Consider the following 12,345-nt stretch of genomic DNA (forward strand, 5'->3'; position numbering starts at 1 on the left):
GAAGCCGAAAAAAGAAGGAGCAGAAAGAGTATTTGAAGAAATAATCAAAACCAAAGTTGATTAAAAAAAACCAACACATTCATTTCTACATCTAAGAGGATCAACAAAGTCCAAGTAAGAAAACTAGCAGTGAGTTCCATACGTAGACACATCATAATCAAACTGATAAAAAACAAAGAAAAGGAATCTTCAAAGCAGGAAGAGAGAAACAACTTATCACATGGAAAAGATCCTCATAAAATCCTGATGATTTCTTTTCAGAAAACATAGAGGCTAAAAGGCCAGCCATGGATAACATGGTCAAAGTTTTAAAATTTAAAAATTAAAAAAAATTAAAATGGAAAGCACAAGAGAATATCTATATCCAGTAGAATTATCCTTCAAAACAAAAACCAGTTTAAGACATTACCACATAAACTAAAAACAAAGAGTTTGTTGCTAGCAGACCTGCCCTCTAAGAAACACTAAAAGGAGTCCTTCAGGCTTACCTGAAAGGACACCAGACAGTAACTCAAATACACATGAAGAAATAAAGAGTTCCAGGAAAGGTGGATGAATATAAAAAGATAGCATATCTTCCTTTTTTTGTTGTTGTTTATAATATTTTTTTCCTATCTGCTCTAAAGACAACTATACAAAACAACAATTAGAATTCTTTGTTGGTGGGTACATAATACACAAAGATGAAGTTTTCATAATAGTAACAGCAGGAAAGAAGAGGAGAAAACAAAAGTACATACTGTCATGCATCATTACTAATGGGGAAATGTTCTGAGAAATGCACCATTAAGTACTGCAGAGTGCACTCAACAACTCTATGTGGTCCAGGTCAATTACTTAAGGTAGCCTTCTGATGTGCTTGAGACTTGGCAAACAAGATATATGAGGCTGCTGGTGGCATAACACAGAATACTGTTTAACAATAAAATATGTTTTAATAAGTAGAAGGTATGATAAAAAGTAAAGACGCAAAGCAGTAACAGTCATTATTAAATATTATGTTCTCTACATAACTGTACCTGTTATACTTTTATAAGATTGGAAGCACAGTAGGTCTGTTTACATGAGTATCACCATAAACACATGGTGATACGTTACACCAGTGTTACATTAGCTATGACATTACTAGATAATAGGAATTTTTCAGTTCCATTATAATCTTATGAGAACACTGCCATATGCGCAGTCTGTTATTAACTGAAACGCTGTGAAGCAGTGTGTGATTATGCAAAGTTTCTGTATACCTAGTGCTGATGGATAATTTTATCAATATGAATGGGTCATGGAGTAAGTGCCCAAACTGAACATTGTTTCTGGGTGTGTCTGTGAGGGTGGGTCTCAATGAGGGTAGTGCTCAATCAGTGAACTCAGTAAAGTATAATATGGTTGGGTATCATTCAATCCATTGAGGATCTGTACAGAGAAAAAGGCAGAGGAAAGACAACATAGTCCCTTTTCCCCTCTCTCACTGTTTGATTTGGGACATCTCATCTTCTCTTACGCCTAAAACTGGGATTTACACCATGGCTCCTTTAGCTCTCAAACCTTAAGACTGAATTACATCACTGATTATCCCAAGTCTCCAGCTAGTAGACAGCATCTTGTGGGACTTTTCAGTCTCTCTATAATCATGGGAGCCAATTCTTCATTAAGAAATCTCCTGGGGCTGGGATTGTCGTTGAGTAGTAGAGCGCTCACCTATCACATGTGAGGCCTTGGGTTCAATCCTCAGCACCACATATAAATAAATAAAATAAAAGTATTGTGGCCAACTTCAACTAAAAAAAATAAATAAATATAAAAAATTGTTTGGAAAAAAAAAGAAATCTCCTATTGGTTCTGTTTCTGTGAATAAAGCTGTTATAAACAAACACATTAATTGTAATCCCAGGATAACCACTGAGAAAATAATTTTAGTTAAAATAACCAGGAGCTGGGTGCAGTGATGCATGCCTATAATCCCAGTGACTCATGTCTGTAATCCCAGTAACTTGGGAGGCTGAGACAGGAGGATTGCAAATTCAAGGCCAGCCTCAGCAACTTAGGTTCTAAGCAACTCAGACCCTGTCTCAAAATAAAAAATAAGAGGTTTAGGATATGTCTCAGTGGTTAAGCACCTCTGGGTTCAATTCCCAGTACAAAAACAAACAAGCAAAGAAAGAAAGAAATACAAGAGAATTAAAATGATGTACTAGAAAAAATCTAACACAAAAACAGAACAGAGGAATAAAGAAACAGAGAAAGACAATAACAAATAGCAAAATGGCAGACATAAATGCCACTTTATGAGTAATTAAATTGATGATTTGATTAGAGTAAATACTCCATTCAAAAGCCAGGCATTGGCAGAATGAGATAAAGAAACAAAACAAACATAATACCACTATGTACTACCCACAAGAGACACACTTCAGATTCAAAAGCATAAATGGGCCAAAAGTAAGAAATGGAAAGAAAAAAAACCAAACAAACATATAAACAATAGCCAAAAGAGGATAGGAAGGCATACTAGTTTCAGCAAAATAGATTTTAGAAGAAAAAATAATTTTTAATGACAAAGGACATTTTATAATGATGAAAGAAAAGCCTGATCTATCAAGAAGATATAACAATTATAAATATAAACACACCAAACAACAGAGCCCAGAAACACAACAAATATTTAAGGAAGAAAGAATTCAACATAATGAAGGCTTCAATAATGGGTAGAACGATTAAATATAAGAACAAAAGAATAAACAGATTTTAATAAGACTATAAAACAACTAGACCTATCAGACATCTACAGAACACTCCATCTATCAATAGCAGAACACATATTCTTTTCAAGAACACATGGAATCATTTAGTTTACCAGGATAGACCATGAGGTAGGCCATTAAAAAAGTCTCAATAAAATTTAAAGGATTGAATAATACACATTATGTTCTCCCACAATAATTAACTAAAAGTAGATCAAAGACCTAAATGTAAAAGCTTACAAAACTTTTGGGTGTAAATCCTTATAACCTTGGATTAGCCAATGCTTTCTTTTTTTTTAATATTTAATTTTTAGTTGTACACACACCTTTATTTTGTTTATTTATTTTTATGTGGTGATGAGGATCGAACCCAGGGCTTCACGTGCTAGACGAGCACTCTACCACTGAGCCACCACCCCAGTCCAACCAATGGTTTCTTACATATGACCACAAAAGCACAAGCAAACAAAAAATACACCGGGCTTCATAAAAATCAACTTATTTGTCCTTCAAAGGACATGGGAAAGCAAAAAGATACCCGATAGTCAGCTGGTACGTCAGAGAGAAAACCTTTAATAAGTTTTTTCTATGCTGAGACCTTCTCTAATTCACCAAATGGGCTTTTCCTTCTTAAAAATTATAAAAAAGAAAAATAGGATGCAAATGCACAATTTAACAACAACAAAAAAACTAACATTTAGAATTACTACATCTTTAAATGTTAAATTATTGAGGGTGGGTTAGGAATAGGCTAAAAGAGGTAAGAATGCTTTATTATTGATGTTGCTTGACAGAATATAACAAAGTAATGATTAAAATGCTACATATTTAGTATAATAAATAGAATATTTCTTAAAGACTTTGTTTTTTCATTCAAAGCCAGACACTGCCTACATTTTTTAAATTCTTCATTGTTTTACTAATATGTAATCCATTAAGAGTACTTTTACTTAGAAACATTCATTTTTCCTAAATATTTTACTTTTAACTGTAGGAGGAAAATGTCAGCTCTTCTCAAACTGAAACATATTTCTTCTGATCAGTAGTCAGACGCGTTATCCATTGCGCCACTGGCCCGTGCTTGACACATATTTCTTAAAGAGAATGTCTTCAAATAGGGAAGGCAATCTAATACTTTAAATCACCAAATTTATATAAACTATTGCTAATGCTCTATTTCTACCAATAACTAAGAGGTTTTTCAAACCCTAAATATTCAAGGACAAAAGGTACATGATAGACATGACTTTTATGAGACTTATTGTTGCTGATGTTCAAATTCTGTGAATTTTAGTTGAACTTACTGACAAAAATTACCTATTTCTCACAAGTAAGATTGTGGACAAAGACACCACAGTCATAACAATCATATTCTATGCCTCAGCACTTCATTCTTTTATTACTTCGTTTTGATCTGAGATATAGCTGCAATCATTTTTTACCTTTTCTCATCATAAGATGATGTCAATGTCTTTTCTGATGGGTCTACATGGTTCTATCACTGTTTCCCACAAAGAGACAAGAGATACCAGGTGACTTGAGGCTGTATCATACCAGGTCTTGAAATGTCTGCCTTGTTTACAAGAACACTGAACAACTACATAAAAACTTTAAATACTCCAAGGCCACCATGCAGAAAGGCCACCTGTAGGCGCTCCAGCTGGGTCCAAGCTTCTATTAATCCCCACCATGGAGACAGACATGTGAATAACAAAGCCATCTTGGAAGGAGACTCTCCATTTCTGACTGTTGTAATCCCTGGCTTTATGCTTTTCCCAGATGTGGCCTAGATATGCAGCACTGACAGTCCATCTCTGCTGTGTCATGTCTGAATTCCTAACTCATAGAATCTGTGCAAAGAATCAAATGCTTGTTGTTGTATGTCCCTCTATTTGGCCTGATTAGTTTCCCAATATTGGATAACCAGAGCACAGGCTAACAACCGAATTGAATAAATATTAGAAGAGTGTCAACTTTTGAGCAAATGAATCCAAAGCCTAGTAAAGACACAGTCACAATCCTAAAGGAATCTGCAACCCAGAAGATTCCAACTTGCTATCAGCTTGCCAGGATTATGTAGTCTGCAGAACAGTGTGTAGCACACAGTACACAATATCTGTTGAATGAATGAATGAAGAACTATATTATGTACAGTTGAGTTTTAGAAGATAAAACACTTCTACTTGAATTTTAACATTTTAAATTGAGACCAGAGAAAGGCAAGATCGTCATCATTTGTGTTCATATGGAATACAAAAATCTTATTAACTTTTATAATTTAACATTTTATATTCGTATTAGTAATCACTCTGTACGTACTGTTTATAGCAGGCAAATAACCACTTTTCCCAACAATCCACCTTTACATTGTATCTTTCACATTTAGGTTTAAGATACCTTGGAAATGAATAAATTCGGACCTCAAATATTAATAAGCACACCTGGAAAATGAACGTCCAAAAAGATGTAATTGTTTATCAACTTATAAATAAAAAGGATAGTTTGCAATTCCTAATTTTTTAAATCAGCATCATAAATGTTTTAATAGAAAATACTCTATATTAAATTCTTATATGCATGCTAGTTCAATGAATATTCCTAAAAATCTAAGAAATTTTTAACTCACTTCTCTGAATTAAGACTTTGTTTGGTTCCTCTAAATCCCATAATTAATATTGATAAAAGGTCACAAAAGGCTAGGTATGGCGGCATACACCTGCAATCCCAGCAGCTTGGGAGGCTGAGCAGGAGGATTTCGAGTTCAAAGTCAGCCTCAGCAACTTAGCAAGTCCCTAAGCAATTCAATGAGAACCTGTCTCTAAATAAAATATAAAAAGAGAGCTGGGGATGTTGGCTAGTGGTTAAGTGCCACTGGATTCAATCCCTAGCACTAGCACACCCCCTCCAGAAAAAAAAAAAAAAAGGCACAAAAGAATCTTATACCCTAAGAATAGATCTATGAAGAGAAATAAAAAGCTCAAAGTATTCTATAGCCATAAAGAGGCCTGACCCAGATTAGCATATTCCAAAGCCTGGTGCCAAATTCTAGGAAGTCTTATGTTCAGATTCAATGCCTACTGGTGACAAAAGACCCACAGGAAAATTAAGACTGAACTACATGCATTTTCAAGTCTATCCATCCTATTTTCTCTTTTTTCAGGATCGATGACCAAACTCAGGTTCTTGCACATGCTAGGAAAGCACACTGCCACTGAGTTAAATCCCCAATCCTTAGCCTATTCTTTTTAGGCCTCCATTTTCAGACAACATAGTTTAGATATAGGCAGTTTCTCTGTAAACCTAAGCATTTCTAACATTTTTTTAAATTGGAATTATGCTTTATTTACATTAATCCTTCTTATTTATTTATTTATTTATGCACTACAATTTCTAACATTTTAATAGCATCTCATTATTTTTCATTCTTTCCTCATATGTCTTAATTATTTCTAATGAGTACTATAATACCATTTAGGAACAGAATGAACTTGTATATTCATGGATATGTATAGTAGTAGGGCACATGATCTGTCTGTGATAGGGTTAGCATGGCATATTAGAAGGTAAACAAAAATACTAAAGTTGAAGTCTAACTCTATCATAAACTAGCTATAAATTTTTATGACAGTTTCCTCATTTGTAATATGAAGGGGTAAGATTAGATAATCTCCTTCAATTCTATGATTTTATATTGGTTTAATGACAAGTCATTGCCTGCCAGACTCATATCTAAATGCAATATGATGTATTTGCATTGTTTTTTTTTTCACAGCAATCCAGATACCCACAGATTCAAACTGTGCAAATGGCTTACCTTGAAGTTAAGAAATCAATACATTTATTTCTGTTATTTTATGTGGTCCTATAAACCTTTTTATAAAACCTAGTGACTTCTCTTTCTTTCATATTTTAATCCTTCCTATAGCTTAAATAATTTTAAAGATCATCTTTTATTGAAATCAAATTATAAGATTCACTAATCATGAGGATGTGGAGGAAAAAGGCATACTCACACATTGCTGGTGGGACTGCAAACTGGTGCAGCCACTAAGGAAAGCAGTATGGAGATTCCTTAGAAAATTTGGAATAGAGCCACCATTTGACCAGCTATCCCACTCCCCAGTCTGTACCCAAAGGATTTAAAATCAGCATATTACAGCCCACATCAATGTTTATAGCAGCTCAATTCACAATAGTTAAACTGTGGAACCAACCTAGATGCCCTTCAATATGAATGGATAAAGAAACTGTGATACATATACACAATAAAATATTATTCAGCATTAAAAGAGAATAAAATGTGGCCTTTTCAGGTAAATGCATGGAGTTGGAGAATATCATGCAAAGCAAAGTAAGCCAATCCCAAAAAAACCAAAGGCCGGATGTTCACTCTGATAAGTGAATGCTAATCCATAATGGGGGGCAGGAGCATGGGGGCAGAAAAAATGGTGGAATGAGATGGACATCATTACCCTAGGTACACGTATGACTGCACATATGGTGCAATGCTACATCATGTATAGCCAGAGAAGTGAAAGGTTGTGCTGCATTTGTATAAAATGAATCAAAATGCATACTGCTGTTACATACACCTAATTAGAATTAAAAAAAATTAAAAAACTATTGAATATCTTGAAAAACCATGAGTTAAAAAAAAAGATTCACCAATCAGCTAACTAAATTACTTAACCACTCAAGAAGCTTTTTAATCAGAAAAAAAAAATCCTGTTTTCCAACTCCTAGTTCTTGTTCAGTTTAGCCTCTGAATAGACTCTACAAGATCTTAGCAAATAAAATCATGCACCCTATTTCCATACTTATTTTTCTAACAAAATTACCATTTTTATTAGTTGTATAATATCCTACTGGATTGATACACTACTGTAATTTTAATGCTTCTCTACTTGTAAGTAATTATTTTGACTACAATTTAACAAACTATACACAAGATTGCAGTAAATATCTTTATATATAAATTTTCCTTCCTTTGGATTATTTTCTTAGGATAATAAACTAGATAAAAGCATATTTACATTTATAGCTATCACCCATTTGAATTTGTTTTGTATTATAGTAATAAAAATATTAGTAAGTATAAAACTAGCTTCTCACTATAATTTCTATATTCATGTTTTTGAAAAATCATCAAGTTAAATATTATCCCATGCAACTTACTGTATTAGATTTGTCTATTTATTTACTGCTGCTTGGTCTGTTTTTAACCATTTTTTTGTTTATTTGCTTCAACAATCTTTTTATAAAACCTAATTGTTTGTCTTTCTTTCCTATTTCTGGCTTACCTGTTTTTAAGATGTGCCTCCAGATCACAGCGTTGCATTACATCTTGGCACACTGAAGAAAATGGACATAAAACTAATAATTTGTCTAGAAGTTTATGAACTAGAATGCTAGATTTCTTACACAATTTGAAATGAAGTCTTTTGCGGTCCAATGGACAGAAATCTTTCTCTTGTAAAAAGTTTCTGAGGCACTTGTAGCAGAATGTATGTCCACAGGGCGTGTCTAGTGGCTGCAACAGAGGCTGAAGGCAAATATGGCAGACGAGGTCATCATCCACTTCATCCTGGTAATTATATAAGTGGTTTTCTCTTGTCCAGTGCTGTTGGCCACACTCAAAACACAGGGGGTTTAGGGAAGAACAGGAAGTCTGTTCCACTGATACCATCTCATCACTTGTTGTTCCCATTTTGAATCAAATGATGCAGTTTCTGTACCCTCATATATTAGACTTCCTCTGGAGGTTTGGTATTCCTTGAATAGACAGGGATGTATCTGATTATAGCCCAAATCTGTTTTTCTAGATAAACAATACAAAAAAAAAGTAATCAGTATCAATCAAGATAGGTTTAAAACAGTGAATATAGCATTACTAACATTTTTAGTACAAAATTAAAGTTTAGATCAGGTAACAAATTAGCCATAAAGATAAAGATAATTATTTCATAATTTATGAAATAAATTAATTTCCTCATAGCCAAGAATGACTTACACACTATTAAGATGTTGATGAAAAAAAGAACTTGTGATTAAAAGCAAAGATACCATGTTATATGGTATGACATAAGAAATAATCAATTTGTTTTACTGATTGAAATCCCCAAATATTTCACTGTCCAATGGTAGTTTTAAAGTCAATTAATATTCATAATATTCTAACAGTGCATTCTGTGGTATATTATGTAATACATTTATATTTGCCATCCCAGCCATGTCTTCTTACTTCTGATTTGGTACTATACAAAAGATAGTGTGTTTGAAATGTAGCCTTAAGGATAATTCAGTTTGTTAATAAAGTGACCTTTTGCTCTGCACTGTGGGAAAAAACTTCAAAGCATGATTTCAATATTCTCCCTCATATAAAACTGATTATAGAAAGACACATCTGCATAGCATATAAACATCTGTACAAACTGTTAGGTAAAATACTATTTTATTCCATTAAATGGAAAAAAATCTGCTGTAATTCAATTAAATAAGACGTGGTAAATTTCAATTCTACCTCACATTATTCCATACTTTCATTAGGTCTTGCTTACTTGGAGTGTGTATATTCTCGCCAACACAAGACTCTCAGAACATTCTCCTTCAGTTTAGTACATGCCTAGTAGGGAACATTCCCCTCATATAAAGGCTTCCATACTCCTTCTGCCGAAGCACCAAGGGTTAAAAAATTAGATTCGATCCCTGATACAAAAAAAAACATACATATATATGTGTGTGTATATATATGTATATATGTATATACATATATGTGTGTGTACATATATACATTTCCAATCCAAAGGCAGTAGCTCTTCATATCCTTTCTGTAAGTATTTACAGAGTCTCCAGTATATGCTTAATACTGAAGCCCGGCAGAGGAAGAGGACAGTTAAGAAAACCAGCTATTAAAATTCTGTGTAATAAGTACTCTAAAGAAAGTGATACACAGGGTCTTGTATGAATGTGGGAAAGATGAGGAGAACTGGCATTTAATTCCATTTGGCTTTGTGGCTGGAAATACTTTTAAAAGAGGAAGAAACAAAGACTGCTGAGTTGTGACAGGAAGCATTAACCAGAGAGGAAAAATGGACAAGGGCATCTGGGGCAAGACAATAGCATCAGCTAGTAGCATCAGTTACTTTTTCATAAGTCACAGGGGTTAGAAGGTGCACAAAACACTCAGGAAACCTGAAGCAGGTAAAACATCTCAGACAAAGAGCATACATTGGGAAAGGGGAACTCGAAAACTTAGTATCCCTGCCCAAGGACAGGAAGAGTAAGATAACCTATTGATTCTACTAGTGTTTGTATTTCAATAATTAAATTTTCCTCCAATCACATACAGATATTTACTGTTTTATTTATTTAGAGTGCTTATTTTAAAACATTACATTTTAACAGATGTAACAAGAATGGTCATGAGTTTTAAGGGGATTGGGAAAAATTCTGGTAGAACAGTTGGACCTGATCTTAGATAAATCATGATTTTTAAAGCTATCCTAGTAAAATAACCTGTGGTCTAAATACCAACATTGAGAGAGCCAAGCCTTCTTTTATTTGGTAACCTATATGGGATTTGTTCTTTGCCCTTTTGAACATTATGACTTTTAAAATGTTAGTGTAAGCCAGGTGTAGTGGTGTACACCTGTAATCCCATTGACTTAGGAGGCTGAGGCAGGAAGATGTCAAGTTTGAGGATAGACTGAAACTCAGAGATAAAGTACCCCTGTTCAATCCCCAGTACCCAAAAGTGCAAGATATGAATGAGATTAAGGAGAGAAACATCATGTATCTCAGGAGATGGACTGCTTCAAACTAAGTATTCTAATACAGAATTTCTACAGACTCTTGTTTCCCTCTCAATTATCGAGAAAGTTCACATATCCTTCGCTTTGTTTTGAGTGTTTAATTTTTCTTTTCCTCAAGAAAAAGCACTGCAGTTCTAGCCTCCCACATAATGACTAAGAAAGCATTTATCTTAAGACTATTTTAGCTATTTCTAAATCTCTAACTTTAGTTCTTTATTTTTATTTTATCACAAAATCTTTTCATGAGGAAAATTAACATGTTCTTATTTAAAATACCAAATAATTGCATTATCTCCACCCCCAAAATACCTCTATGCTACCATGAAACAAGATTAAATAGAAACTGAACTGTGAGGCCCTACGGCCAAGAAGTAAGAGCACAGACCCAGAACTGGTCTGAGGGGCAAAGTCCTTGCTTGGTCACTTACTACCCTTGTGATTTTATGTTTGATCTGTTTCCTTCTCCAGTGAAAAGTGGGGTTAATAACAGTGCCTATCTCAATATAAAGTAAAAGTGTCGATTAAAACAATGCCCAACACATAACAGATGCAATATAAATGTTAACTATTATTAAAGAAATGATAGTTCTGACAAATTTTATGATGTGCCCAAACAACTCAAAATTAGTGAGAGAGAAGAAAAAACCCTATCTTTCTTGCTTCTAGATATTATTACAGCAAAGAGGAAAGGTATCTCGTGAGTAAATTTTGTATAGGGGAAGACATCCTGGTCCCACAAAGACCATTTTCTCTCTTTTTGTGGTTTTCTTTCTTTGGGTAGATAATTTTCTTTCTGCTTTGTGTGAAGTCCACTGCACTGCCTCACACTACCCCTTTGGTAGGGTCTCTAAATTGTGAGCTTGCCCTGGTTTGCATGTGTCCCCCAAAGGCTCAGGTACTAGACCTTGGTCCTTAGTGTGGAGGTGTTGAGGTGGTGGTCTTTGGGAAGTAGGGCCCAGTGTTAGGGGACTAGGTCACTGGGGTACAATACTCAGAAGGCGTTAAAGTAGTTCTCCAAGGGCCCTTGCTAATTCCCACAAGAATTGCCTTAAAAAGAGTAAGCCTGGCCCTGAGTCTCTCTGGATTCCCATTTCACCATGTCACCCTTCAGCAAGCAGTTGTTTTTCCTTTCTCTTCTATACTGTGATGCAGCTTGAGGGGGCTGACCCCTAGGCCAAACAGATGGACTTTTAGTCTTTAAAACTGTGAGCTAAATAAATCTCTTTTTAAAATAAAGTATTCAGCCTCATGTATTTTGTTATAATAACAGAAAGCAGATAAAGAACTTTAAGAGTTGGGCCTTCCATAGAAGAAAAAGAAGCTCAATAATGTTGAAAGACCAATTGCACAACTATATTCTAATTCTTGGTAAGTTTAAGTGACCAAAATTATATATCAATATCTATCTTATCTGCCCAAGTTTATGTATAATTTTTTATTTTAGTTATTACATATAGAATCTATGAGCATAGTTTAAGATATTAAAATACAAGTCATTCAGTCTTGAACATTTCTCAAAATATAGAGACAAAATGTAGCATAATATGTCTTTACAAACTACATTATCTGTTTAGCAATACTCTAAGAGTAGTAAAGAAAAAAACCTATTAAACTGGTTTCAATTATTACAACACATTTTAAATAATATATTGAAAAGTAGCCAGTGTAATGGAAAGGAAATTATAAGTCACTGCTTACTACTTAACCCCAGGTATGATTAACATGTTCACTCTTCCTGGTTTAGGGGACAAGAATATCCTGGTACGTCAAAGATTTCAGAAAGAACTACAGTT

General features: G+C 34.1%; 1 protein-coding gene across 1 annotated transcript in view; it reads right to left on the reverse strand.

The window, feature by feature from the left end:
• Window positions 1-12,345, reverse strand: part of Lnx2 (ligand of numb-protein X 2) — a 64,788-nt gene that overhangs the window by 26,519 nt on the left and 25,924 nt on the right. The window contains exon 2 of the mRNA XM_026388399.2: window positions 8,042-8,559. Within this exon, the coding sequence (XP_026244184.1) occupies window positions 8,042-8,448 (407 nt within the window). The 5' untranslated portion in view covers window positions 8,449-8,559. The remainder of the gene's footprint in view (window positions 1-8,041; window positions 8,560-12,345) is intronic.

This window comes from Urocitellus parryii, chromosome 2 (genome assembly GCF_045843805.1).
Source record: "Urocitellus parryii isolate mUroPar1 chromosome 2, mUroPar1.hap1, whole genome shotgun sequence".
In the NCBI taxonomy this organism is placed as follows: domain Eukaryota; kingdom Metazoa; phylum Chordata; class Mammalia; order Rodentia; family Sciuridae; genus Urocitellus; species Urocitellus parryii.